The sequence below is a fragment of the Gallinula chloropus genome (genome assembly GCF_964237585.1).
Source record: "Gallinula chloropus genome assembly, chromosome: 18".
In the NCBI taxonomy this organism is placed as follows: domain Eukaryota; kingdom Metazoa; phylum Chordata; class Aves; order Gruiformes; family Rallidae; genus Gallinula; species Gallinula chloropus.
This window is the reverse complement of record NC_140103.1, coordinates 6,422,927-6,436,255: the sequence shown is the minus strand read 5'-3', so window position 1 is coordinate 6,436,255 and position 13,329 is coordinate 6,422,927. Positions and strand designations below refer to the sequence as shown.

General features: G+C 44.5%; 1 protein-coding gene across 1 annotated transcript; it reads left to right on the top strand.

Annotated features, from left to right (window-relative positions):
- Nucleotides 1-3,742: 3,742 nt before the first annotated feature.
- SET (SET nuclear proto-oncogene) lies at nt 3,743-11,481 on the top strand. The gene is made up of 8 exons (XM_084272512.1): nt 3,743-4,048; nt 5,512-5,569; nt 6,577-6,719; nt 7,256-7,359; nt 7,531-7,644; nt 9,208-9,378; nt 9,479-9,625; nt 10,578-11,481. Exons 1-8 carry the CDS (start codon nt 3,976-3,978, stop codon nt 10,599-10,601), a joined length of 834 nt encoding a protein of 277 aa, XP_084128638.1. The 5' UTR covers nt 3,743-3,975; the 3' UTR covers nt 10,602-11,481.
- Nucleotides 11,482-13,329: the final 1,848 nt, after the last annotated feature.

Sequence of the window (13,329 nt, the reverse complement as noted above, 5' to 3'; positions counted from 1 at the left end):
CAACTATACATAAAGGGAGACTAACACAAATGTTCTTCATTTGTCTGACAAAGTCATTGCCATCTGGAAGGCTGCAAGGATTTGTCCCTTATTTGTCAACACTGGAGTACTCTTGCATGGAATACAGTATAGTTTTGCAACTCAAAGTCTTGCAACCTGGAGTTCAGACAAAAGCAGGAATACTAGCTCTGTGATACGGAGGGGAAGAGCTAGTTGTGAGAGAGGCAGCATAGCTACTTGGGACAGTGTAGTTCAGGAAAAAATATTACTGCTTGATTATATTTGATGTAATCAGAGCTGAGAAAGGTCTTAGAAGAAGATGAGAGAAGGAGGACATCATCTTCTCTAAATATATTCACCCTCTGTATCATAGGATTGTAACTGCACAAGTTACTCAGGACTAAAACTGCCTCAGAGGTTAGTTACTGATCATGAAAAACATTAGAAAATTAGTGAAGGGAGGTAACTGAGTATTTATCAATTAAACCTCTAAGCATGTATCATTTTATGTTATAGTATCAGGGATATTAAACATGGTTACATACTTGGTCTAAGCATCAAATGTCACTCCTGAAAATCTTGTGTAACAGTGGGTAACTTGTGTAGCACAAGGCTTTATACCACCTAGATACCATTTTCCTCCCTTTGTAATGAAACTACGTGGGGTTTGGAGTGCCTACACAGAGGAACAGTTTCAGACTGAGTTGAGAGTCATGCTGCTACTTGCTACTTCACAAATATTTGAGCCATGTCCCTCCTGAGTGTACGTTATCAATGCAGCAAGAACAAACAGTAAATCGATGCAGCTGCAAAAGCTGCTGCTTTGCTTTCCTCCTTCCTAGGGCTGAACAACTACTCTCAGTGGTTTAGTTTTACTTCTTCATTTCTCTATAAAGCAAGGAGAGGGCAGAAGGCATCATTCTGTGGATTGTTGTCAAATTCTTTGAACCAAGCCCTACGAGCATGTAAGCACCTGTTGTTTTGAGACCTTTTATGAAATGTACCCGTAAGTCAGACTGCTTTGAACTGTATCAGCAAGGCTCTCTTGTGAAAAGCAGAAAATGAAGGCTGTTAGAGCAGCAGTACCTGGTCAAATGGAGTGAAAGGATGTATAACTGGAGAACTCGTATTGATGTTAACTTTTCTGGCAGGACAAAAGGTTTATTAGGAAGCTGGGAATGGCACATAAGCAGCACTAAATTGAAGAAAGCAAGCAAAAACAGAAAGTAACTGAGAAAGAACGCTACTTCCTCCACAAAAAAGTAAACTCTGCTTTCTCTTTTCACATGAAAGCATGGGTTTGTATTTGGTGTCTCAAAATTAACTGTGTTTTAGAAGTGTTTCTTTTCATATATATAATATTTGCTTCATAATTGCTAGCTTTGGGGCAGGATAAACAGATTATGGAACTGTTTTTAACAGTACAGCAGTTAAAAATAATGATTACTTGACTTCAGATACCTCAGTGTGTCACCTTAACCACATACTTCAGGAATACCTAGTAATTCATAGACTAAACAAGGGGTTCTAGTAGGGAGCAGACAGATGCTGCTTGGATCATCATGCTCCTTCCTATGTTGAACTAGCTTTCAAACATATCATAGAATGGTTTGGGCTTGAAGGGACCTTAAAGGTTCCAACCCCCCTGCCATGGGCAGGGACACCCTCCACTACACCAGGTTGCTCAGAGCCCCATCTGACTTAGCCTTGAACGCTGCCACGGATGGGGCAGACACAGCTTCTCTGGGAAAGCTGTTCCAGTGCCTCACCACACTCACAGTGAAGAATTTCTTCCTAATATCTAATCTAAATCTAGCATCTTTACATTTAAACTCATTACCCCTTGCCCTAAGGCCTGTATTTTCAAATTGCAGACCTTTAAAGGCTAATCTAGAGAAAGACAGTATAATAGTAAATTAAAGACAATATAATAGTAGGTTATAGGTGAGAAAATTGGGAAAAAATATCAAGTAGATACAACTGCATAGTAAAGAGACTCAAGGAAAGCAGAAGGCAAGAAACCAAGCCACACATGAACTTACCTTGTCTGAATAAGAGATCCATATTGACCTTGGGAAATGCAGACAAAGTACGACAGAAGTTATCACACTGTGGTGGGTTTCAGGAAGGCCTTGACACATCCCTCTTGGGAAGGATTTTATAATCTTCCATTTCTTAAGTTGCGAAGCTTTGCTTACCTTTTGTGCCCAGCAATTAAGAGAGCTCATTGCTGTATATGAAAGCAGAGGACTAACGGATGGCAGCTCCTCTCTTTTGCTATTTGCACAGGGAAGCACAATACAAAATGTGGACATGTGGTGGCAGTTCTGGGTGGCAGTGGAAGTGAGGACGTAGCTGGTAGGAAGTGACAGCTGGGAATACAAAAGAAAAAGTAATTAGGGTTTGGAAGCGACAGGTGGGAATGGGAATCAGAAAACTATAGTAGGACTTCTGAGGAGGTGGGGACTAATCCAGGCCTTGTTGAGTCCCCTAGGAGTGCGACTTGAAGAGGAGACCAAAAGAATAAACAAGTAGGGAGAATGTGAGAATATTGTGTGACTGGTAAGCAAACCACAAAAGGCATGGCCCCGTCTCATCAAAGCTGTACTTGTTTCTCAGCCTGCTATGTATTGTAATACACGCCTGTGAAGGATACGCTGCGTATTTTGATAGCAAAGAGTGGTTCTGCTGTTCCTTTAAGAGCAAAACAACGAGCTGTAAAGCTGCAACGAGCGCTTCCATGACAGGTGGACAGGAAAGGGACAAAAAGGGTTATTTAAAGTCTGCTCACTCTTGGTGCAGTGGCAGGTGTGCTGGCAGGCGGCTGGGCTGAATGACCTTCTAGAGTTGTGCTGCCACATTGACTGCGTGGGCTGCATGTGACTGACAGGGCCTCTGTGCCCTTAAAATGTAATGTCTTAAGTTATTGCTTTGGGTCATGTTCCAGTTATGGGAGGCAGCGTACTGAGATGGGGGGGGGGGTCGCCATGTCTCAAACAAGGGCGACCGCACCTCATGCAGCCTCTCCAGGCACGGGAGGTGCTGGGGCCGGCGCCTCTGGGACGGCTTGAGTCGGCAGCTTGGGGATCACGGTCCCGAATGCCAACTTCCCCACGCCCGTTTCCCCTGGGGACCTCGGCCACCCCCCACGCGAGACGAGGGCCGGGCTCAACCGCTGACCGCGTCTCCTCACGGGGCAGGGGGCGACTGTGAGGGGACGGGGGTGCCTCGAGCTTGGCGCTCACACTGATGCCGGCGGCCACGTGCGCCCGGCCGCGGCCGCAGAGCGCATGCGCGACTCGCCCCCTCTCCCCCAAGCGCACACCTGCGCGCACCGCCGCCCTGCTCCCCCCGCCCTTCTCCCGCCTCTCGCGCCGTCCTCTGTGTCTCCGCGCCGAGACCCGCCCCCCCGTTCCCTCCGAGGGCGCAAGGCGCGGCCAATAGGCGCCCAGCGTGGGGTGGCCGGCGGGGGCGGGGCCGGCCAGGCGTTTCTTTGCGGCTGCGCCCAGGCCGCCCGCGGCTAGGAGGCGGTGTCGGCACCTGCGCAGAGCTGCGCGCTTACCCTCTCTCTCGGAGGGGAGTTAAGGGCGCCTGCGCGTTTTCCCGCCCGCTGCTTAGCGGCCGGGAGGGGGACTTGGTGCGCCTGCGTGTTACGGCCGCCATCCCCCCCGTGCCCCGGAGGGGGGGGGCGCTGCGCATGCGTGTCGTGTTGCCCGCCCCTCGCCAGCAGTAGCAGGAGGAGGCGGTGGCGGTGATTCTGGCTGTGGAGAGCGTGAGGCAGTGCGAGCGCCGCTGCCGCCCCCTGTTATCCGGGAGCCCCAGGTCCGGGCAGAGGAGGCGGGAGCGCCTCGGCGGCGGAGGGATCCAGAGCGACGGTGGCAGAAGCAGCAGCAGGAGGAGTCTGTGCCCGTCCCCCTCTCCGCTCAGTCCCGTTACAGCCCCCCTCCCTCCGCGCTCCGCTCCGCAGCCACCAACATGTCGGCGCCGGCGGCCAAAGTCAGTAAGAAGGAACTGAACTCCAACCACGATGGGGCCGACGAGACCTCAGGTGAGGCCGCGCCGGGGGCGGGAAGGGAATGGCGGCAGTTGCCGCGGCCTCCGCCTCGCACCGCGCCGCACCGACCGCCATTTTCCCCAGCCACACGGGCCGCGGCCGGGCCGGAGGCGGGAAGAGCGCGGGGTCGGCCGGGCGGATGTGCAGGCCCCAGCAGCAGCAGGAGGAGGCCATGTTAGCGCCCTTTTGTCTCCGCTCCCCGGCCCGGCCTCCTTCCCCACGGGCGCAGGCGGGGCCGGGCGGGGGGCGCTGCGGCCTTGGCGGAGCAGCGGGACCCCCCCCTCCCCCGCTCCTCCCCTCCCGGAGCAGCATCCGCGGAGCCTCATTGTGCTCCGCCGCCGCCATGATGCTTCGCCGCCTCCTGGTCTCGGCGCGGCCGCGTGGTGCTGCCCCGCCGCGCGGAGATGGAGCGGCGCCGGCTGCGCTGCCGGGCCCTGCCCGCCCGGGAAGCCACGCGGTGCTCGGCCGGCGCGGCGATGGAACCGCCCGCGCCGTCCCCACGTGCGATCGCGGCACCTCCGGGATTTTTAAAGGTCGCCGCGCCGTGGGTTTCCTCCCGGCTACCGCCGCGGGAAGGGCGCAGCGCTCGCCTTCCTCCATCTATCAAACCCGCCGTTGCGCCCCGCGGTGCTGCGCCCGCTGCGAGCTCCGGTCGCACACGTGCTTTTCCGTACCCGGCCGCTTCTCCGTCGCGGGGAGGGTTCGGCGCGTCCGCCCGCGCAGCTGGGAAGCGGGCAGAGCTGTCCCTTTACGCGGGCTGAGCCGTGCGGGAAACTTACCGGGGGAGGAGTGAGCGTGCTGCACTGCTCCAGCGACTTCCCGCTGCCGTTCATTCATCCCCCAGCGCGGTAGGTAAACAGCCCTCCTGTAACCGAGGGCTCTGCCAGGCTTTGGCGAGGGGAAGTTCCGATTAGAAAATAACTGCTTAACGGCGACTTAAAAGGTTTTTTTGTTTGGGGTTGTGTTTTGGTGGCTCTTTTTTTTTTTATTCCCTCTTGTAACCGTCCTTTCGGACGTTCTTCACGGATTTTAGAAGGTGGCGCGTTCCCACTTATGCTGTTTCTGTTGGTAATTCTGTCGTCTTGAAATTATTCACCGTCCCTTCAAGTGCGTTGGTCTTAGCAAATACGGTTTAGAACTTTTAAATTGAAATGTTACCGATCTGTCAGAACTGACTTAGCGTTTAAGGTGATTTGTAACACTCTGCAGGGGGATGTGAGCTGTGGTTGCTGGGGGTAAACTTGCTTTGAGTGCCGTTTCATCAAACTTTTCTGCACTTGAAACCTGGAAGTAGCGGAAGTTTCAAGGCTTAGTAACGCTTATGACTAATAGAAATACCTGTGTACGTCTAAAGTAAATCGCTAAAAAAAGGTCTGAAGTGAAAACCACAGGTGATTTGTCAGACTCGAGAATTGAGGGATTTTGATGCATTTTTTTTTTGTTGTTGTTTTTTTCAGAAAAAGAGCAACAGGAAGCAATTGAACACATTGATGAAGTACAGAATGAAATAGACAGGTAAACGTTAAAAAACTTTCAAAATGTTTTTGCAGAAATTAGAATGTCACTTTCAAAAATAAAAATATAAAGCACTTGGTAGTAGTTCTCACTCTTTAAACTCTGTCAAGATATACCTGTCTTTGGACTTGATTAGGTGTAAGAAGTATTTGTGTACAATAAAAATGTTTTCCTGGTTTCTTGTTTAATTGAAAAGGTAGAACTTGGGGTTAAAGTTTTAAATTCTCTCTGGTAGCTTTGATAACAGAAACTTGTTTCTTACTGGTTTTCTGAGTTAATGTGTATGCTTTTTTGCACAAGTATTTTCACATTTTTTAAGGAGAACCAAAACTTGTTGGAAAGCTAGCTTTTATTATACATGGCTCTTAATTATGTATTTTTGTGCTCATAAAATAATATACGGAAAACGTCACTGAAACACTGGTTTCTTATCTCAAAGCTCTATGGGTTGTGTCACTATGTGCATGGATCTCCTCTCCATGCGTGCTGTGCTGCAAAGATTGCAGGTGACCATTGAGGCTGTGACCATGTGCAGGTGATGCAGTGTCACAGCTCTGCTTTTTTACTAAAACCAATTAAATGTTAGGTCTTCAGACTTGTGTGGGGGTACAGAATGGCATTGCTGTAGCTTGTTTGCCTGCCCAGAAGTTACAAAGAGCAGGTGGTAGTGTTATGTGTTATCCATCTTCAGCTGTTTTGCAGACAATATGTTTGAGAGGTTAAATACTGCTTTACTTGTGCATAAACAAGGGTCTGACTTTCATGTAGTGCTGCAAAACGTACACTGTGTTAAGAACACTTCATTACAGTCAGTGAGATTGCTTCTGGTGGTGTGTTTCTTAATAATCATTACAGGTTTGGGCTTGAGGTTTTTTGTGTGCTACCTCATTTGTTGAATATGGTGGGCTAGTCCGATCAGATCCATGCAGTCTTTAGCTAACTACTGATGCTGTGTCTTTAATTTTCAGTGATTTCTCCCGTGGTTAATGTGGCACTTTCTATTACAGACTGAATGAACAAGCCAGTGAGGAAATTTTGAAAGTAGAACAGAAATACAACAAACTCCGCCAACCATTCTTCCAGAAGAGGTCAGAATTGATCGCCAAAATCCCAAATTTCTGGGTAACAACATTTGTCAACCACCCACAAGGTATGTTCCTAATAGCCCCCTCCTTCTGTGAATTCAGTATTTGCTTGCTTGTTAATGTGTCTTGCAGCTCTAGGGGTTGTTGCTGGGTGTATGTTTAAACAGAAATCTGCTTCATATGCAAACACACCAAAAAAGGGTTTCAGTTGGTTGGGGTTTTATTATTGGAGGTGAGCTCAGAAGGGTTCTTCACAATAGACTGTTTCTGAGAGGACAAAACAAGTTTCTAGACTACTTAGATTGAGCAAACTGCATGTGTGAAAATGTGCTTCAGAAAGAAGGGTAGATGTGTGCAGGTAGATTTTGCTGCTTTTTAACATTCAACTACAGCAAGCAGATGTAATATGTGATTTGCATTTGCCAGGATCAAGACGTGGTAATAGTGTATTGGCTGGTAACCTGAAGAAAATGGATACAAGAAGTTGGCTAGGGCAGATGTGTTGCTTGTCAGGTCTTTCTTACTACCAGTTTCTTGTATTTCATTTGCATGATACATGTTTCATAGCTCTGTTAATGTGGGATCCCTAATTCTGTCTTAGTATCTGCACTGCTGGGAGAAGAGGATGAGGAGGCACTGCATTATTTGACCAGAGTTGAGGTGACAGAATTTGAAGACATCAAATCAGGTTACAGAATAGATTTTGTAAGTACTACTTCATAAAATTCCTTCAGTTGTGATTTTTCTGGCTTCCTTTGAACGTAGTGGCCTCTAGTGTGTAACTTAATCTCTTCGGTTATCCACTTAGTACAAAGCTTGACTTGGCACGTGTGTTTCCCTTGCGTGGGCTCTAACTCCCTGCTTTCAACTCTGCAGTATTTTGACGAGAATCCATACTTCGAAAATAAAGTTCTCTCCAAAGAGTTTCACCTCAATGAAAGTGGAGACCCATCTTCAAAATCAACTGAGATCAAATGGAAATCTGGGAAGGTGTGTATGTGTGTGTCTGGGAGAGAAGATTGCTGCTGTCTGTGATACCAGCACTTCATGCTCTTTTTTCTTCTGTATTGAAGCTGCCTTGTCCTTCCCTCTCTTCCTCTCCCAAGCCCCTTGTCAGTTCTCTACACACACAGTTCATGCCTATCCTGCAGGGGTTGGAATATCCCATTGACACAAGATCTGTAGTGAGTTCTCTTCCAGAGTTAGAGCACCACCATGAAAACAGTGAAAGTAAAGTGTGACCAGATGAGAGATTAACAGGTTGCTTAGCTTGTGTCTCTTCAGCGTGGATCTAAACTTTGTGATCTGTTGTTTTAAAATAATTAAAGAGGAATTCAGAGGACAGCAGGGTTGGGGGGGGGGGGGGGGGTGTCAGATAGGGGGAGTGTGAACTTCCTACCCTCTCCCTGCCTTATTTCTTCAACTTCATTTCCAGACACCGTGTCTTTGGGGAAGTTGCAGTCACAGAGTAATGTGCTCATCTTCCGTCCAGACAGTAGTCAAATGTAAATAATTTGCTGGTGTTAGTCTCTGTAAAAGTTAAGAGCAATTCATGTTATCCTGAAGATTTTGAAAATTAGTATTTTAAAGTAGAACTCAGGGTTGCAGTTCTATTGCTGCTTGTTTTGTCACCCTCCAACTGAGAAGAAAACGTAACCACCTTTTTCATTAAGAACTAAAACTTTTGTACAAGCAGTTGTGGCCCCATTCAAACTGGGTCTTTACATCATACCACAAAATCACTGTGAATTCTGGTATTGTTGTTGATTAGTCTAAACCTGTAAATGTGATCCTGTGAAAACAGCAAATACTGTTTGGAGTTACCATATGATCAGAGTAAGAATGGATTTAAACAGCATCTAGTAATTTTCAGGCTTAGCAAACATTGTTGCAAACTGATTAAACTTCCTGGGGTAAGGTGGTAGATACAGGACTCCTATGTTCTTGTCACCATATGTGTTAGGAGTTTGTGTATGGTTTTTTCACTTCCTATAAAGAAAGACCTGAAGACTTCAAAGTAGGAAATCTTAGGATAAATTGGCTAGGGAGTTCTTAATCTCAGAGACAGAGATTAGAACAGTGGAGACTGAGTGTTTCTTAAAGTATGTGGATGCAGTATTTGTAGCCTTCAACTACAATTACAGCTGCTGTCAGAGTACGGTTTAGCCATTGTGAGAGCTTTTAAGTTCAGTATGTTACTAAACACTTGTCATATTCGCACTTCCTTCTGATAGGGAAGCATAAATTAAATGCAAGATCCAGTGAATTTTCAGTATTTCAGTGGAGGTCGTTAAAAGAAACAGGTGGGTTTACCGTTTCTTTGTGTTCATGAGAAATGGTAATTCTGTGAGTCATTTGGGTTCCCAATGTTTCTTAAAGACTTCACCCTGAAAGAGGGAGTAATAAGTCACTTTGGTTAAGACAAGTATGATTCTAAATGGTCCTTACATAAAAACCCAACCAAAAAACACCCCACTAATAACAAAACAAACACCGAAACAAACAAACTTGTAAAGACCACTTTTCAGGTCATGTCTGAACTTTTCTTTTCAGGATCTGACAAAACGCTCAAGCCAGACACAGAACAAAGCCAGTAGGAAGAGGCAGCATGAAGAGCCAGAAAGTTTCTTTACCTGGTTCACTGACCACTCTGATGCAGGGGCTGATGAACTAGGGGAAGTCATCAAGGATGACATCTGGCCAAATCCATTACAGTACTATTTGGTAAGCACAGCACTGACTTGTTGATCCATACCCACAATAGCAGTGTGCAAGTGAAAGTGAATTTGATCGCTGTAGTTAATGTTGCATGTGTGTCTCTAAGGTTCCTGATATGGATGATGAAGAAGGAGAGGGAGAAGAGGATGATGATGATGATGAAGAGGAGGAAGGATTGGAGGATATTGATGAAGAAGGAGATGAAGATGAGGGGGAGGAAGATGAAGATGATGATGAGGGAGAGGAAGGAGAGGTGAGTAATCATACCCCTTCCATTTCTGGCATATGACAATCAGAAGATGTTTGTAGGAAGGATCTTGTAAGAATACTGAGCTGCCATTTCAAAGGTAAAATAGTTCTTTTCTGTACAATCACTGGCAAGGTGTTTGGAGGGGAGAAGCAGAACTGTTACTACCTCAACTTGCAGAGCGGTTTCAGCGTAGTAATAAGTATGTGAGAGTAAATTTGCAAGGGAAGTGCTCTAAACGAGGACAGCAGTGTAATAAAAGTCTTAGTGAGTGTTCTAGCCAGGCTTTATGTGTAAATGACTTGGTGCACCCAGTTCTGACATCCTCCTACCTGTTGGTTTATTTCTGCTTACGGGCACCTTAGACTCTGTTTTGTTCAGGAACTAAAAATGTCTTTTCAGTAGCAACTGGGGTTCCAAGGACAGCTTTTCAGGGTGTTGGTAACTTAAAGTTTAGCATGCCTTTGTTCCCGGGAATTGGGTGTGGTTTGAGTGTTCTAAGCTGCAAAAAACTACTTGTATTGAGATAGAAGAGCTGTTGTGCACACTAGAGTACTGAGCTCTATTATGTAACTTAGGATGCTAAATCTCAAAGTTGAAGCATTTTGCACTTCAGAGTTTAAATTGAGGGGAAAAAAGGTGATCCCTTAATGTTCTGAATGTCAAAGTTATATCAATATTTGTAGCGATTCAAAGTCATGGTAGTTTTTTCAAACCTGTTGAATTTTCCTTTGGAACATCTAGTTATTAACTGATTTCTGTGTAGACAGGTGCTCATGGCAAGTGCTGCCCCTCCTTAATGAAGGGGAAGGAGAGGTGATCGTACAGCATGCTGTGACTAATGCTGTAGGGCTTTATCAGTTGGTAGTGAAGCACTGGGGTTATTGCATTTGAAAGGTAGTGCCATCTGAAGTTCAGTGATGAGATTTTCTTTTAATTGTTGCTTATCTTTCAACAGGAAGATGAAGGAGAAGATGACTAACTGAACACTGATGGATTCCAAACCCCCTTTTTACCTTTTTAATTTTTCTCCAGTCCCTGGGAGCAAGTTGCTGTCTTTTTTTTCTTGTGCTCAGTCGCCTTGTTCTCTTGAGGTCTCTCTTTCTCTCCCCTACACCATGGTTCACAATTTTATTTTTGTGGGAAATAATCTTGAGCAGAATAGAGTGGAAAGAATCTGCCAGTTTCTGTTTCAAGTTCATTTTTATCCCTTTCTGTCTCAAAACAAAAACTGTTTATGGAATCAACACACCATGTTCTGTGGGAAAAAAGAAAACCTTCTGCTCCCTTCACTCTGCTGGAAGCTGAAGAGTGCTAGGCCCCTGTGTAGTAGTGCATAGAATCTAGCTTTTTTCCTTCTTTCTCTGTATATTGGGCTCAGAGATTACACTGTGTCTCTATGTGAATATGGACAGTTAGCATTTACCAACATGTATCTGTCTACTTTCTCTTGTTTAAAAAAAGGAAAAAACTTTTAAAAAAATAAAAAATAAAAATGGGGTTATAGAAGGTCAGATGGGGTGGGTTTCAGATGTGTGGGTGGGTTAAGTGGGCATTTTGACAACATGGCTTCTCCTTTGGCATGTTTAATTGTGATGTTTAACAAACATCCTTGCAGTTTAAGATGACACTTTTAAAATAAAATCTTATCCTAATGATGACTTTGAGCCCTGCCACTTGATGGAGAATCAGCAGAACCTGTAGGATCTTATTTGGAATTGACATTCTCTATTGTAATTTTGTTCGTTTATTTTTAAATTCTTTTTTTTTTTGTTTCACTGGAAAGGCAAGAAAGATGCTGAGTTTTAAACGTTAAAGTGTACAAGTTGCTTTGTTACAATAAAATTAAATGTGTACACAAAGGGACTGGTTGGTCTTCACTGAAAGAAACAGTTTTAATATCCTGTTTTGAACTTGCTTGTAGCTTTGCAATATGAGCTAGGGAGCTGCTTTGGCAGGGGGGTTGGACCCGATGATCTCTCGAGGTCCCTTCCAACCCCTATGATTCTGTGATTCTTGGCATTTTTGGGGGCATTTGGTCAGTATTTATGTAGTGCAGTGCAACCTTGTGGTTGTGTGGACTAATAATCAGTTAATTTAGTTTTCACTATTTCAGTACTTGTAAAAGGCTTCATTTGGTAGTTAGGACTGCACACTCCGTTTCTTGAATTACCTAACTCTAAGACAGGGCTGTAGATGCATAATGCCTCATGTGAAGACAGGTTTATATTCATCTTTTGCAAAAAGAAAATTCACTTGATCCTTAGATTGGTTTTTTGGTTTTTTTTTAGTAGTAACTTGCAGTACTGTATCTCCAGTAAACCTGTTTGCATGAAAATATGCAAGCTCAAAAGAAAAAGACCAAGGGGTCTTACAATAAGATCTGAGTGTTTTTGTAAGTCTTTTCAGTTGAAAATAAAGCTTAAGTGCAAGCGAATTTGGGGGCTATTTCAAAGAGCAAGATTCTTAGTGAAGCTCATGTATAAAAAGTTGCTACTTCACTGCTTTCTTTCCTTGGTAGCAGCATGTATATATGCTTTAGATAGACTGTACTCTTTCATTTTTAAGAGACTGCATTTGAGTAGCTTGTAACAATTTCACTTAGAGGTTGTTGGTACTGGTATTCTACAAAGTGTAATGAAAGTTGTTTTAACATGCTGTGCTTTTGAGATATTTTAAAAAAAATGTTGTATCGGCTAATCTAAAATTCAAACAGCTAGTTCTCTTTGGATGTGTAGAAAAGACTGTCTTCTGGGAAGACTTGCTGTTATATTCTCTGATTCCTTTTCCTCACAGAATTTGCTATAGTCAAATTCAGCTTTTTTTGATGCTTAAGAATACACTTAGCAGAACAAAAATTAATTTGAGACATGCCCAAATAAGGTGTGTGGGGAAATACTCTGTGTCTGGTCCAGCTTGGATTCAATCCAGTTATCAGAGACAATACAACGTCCAGTCTGCATGTGATCAATGCAAAAAAAAATAAGGCAACCATTTACTTTATTCCATCTCAACAAAAGCTTCTGCCCTGACCTTGCCTGCAGAGCGAAGTGAAATGTTAATTGGTAATGGTTTCTTACCATCTAGAGAGAGAAGGAACAAAACTTAGGAAGTATAAATTTTAAATCCTTTTTCATTTGACTCTTCTTTTGTTGTAAGATTGAATACTGCTTCCTGTTGTGGTAGAGGGTTGATGTGCTATTCCTTGCCCTAATGCCTGGTTATTTAATTTTTATGTAGTCCTTAACTGATTGTAGTTCTTCAAGGAACAAATACAATTTTTTTTCCTAGTCCTTAATGCTTTAGGAAAAATATTGTGCAACTGTCTTTACACCCCTGGTTGGTTACTAGCATAAAACCTATACAAACTGTTTTGAAAGTAATCAAAGCTTCAGGTTCTGTAAAGTCAAATACCATGAACGATAAATGAGAAGTCTGGATAAATGAAATGCTACTTCTGAGGTTTTTCTTAAGTTTTTACAGGGTGTCAAAACACTCTTGTTACTGTACTGAAAATACTGAATTTCCTGTGAAACTTAAGGGTTTACTCCTGGCAAGGGCTAAAGAGTAAACTAATGTGCTAAAAGAATAAACCATATTTGTTAAGTGTAATTGTAATTTTTTTCCCTAGCAATGGCAATGAGTAGGGGTTAACACATTTCTCTGCAATGCTGAACAAATACTACAGATGGCCATCATGTGCTCTTACT

Bases quoted from the DNA above. Each gene is read 5' to 3' on its own strand.
- SET (XM_084272512.1), top strand. From the start codon at position 3,976: ATGTCGGCGCCGGCGGCCAAAGTCAGTAAGAAGGAACTGAACTCCAAC. The intron at 6,720-7,255 runs GTATGTTCCTAA...ATTCTGTCTTAG, and splicing joins ATTTGTCAACCACCCACAAG to TATCTGCACTGCTGGGAGAA. The intron at 9,626-10,577 runs GTGAGTAATCAT...ATCTTTCAACAG, and splicing joins ATGAGGGAGAGGAAGGAGAG to GAAGATGAAGGAGAAGATGA.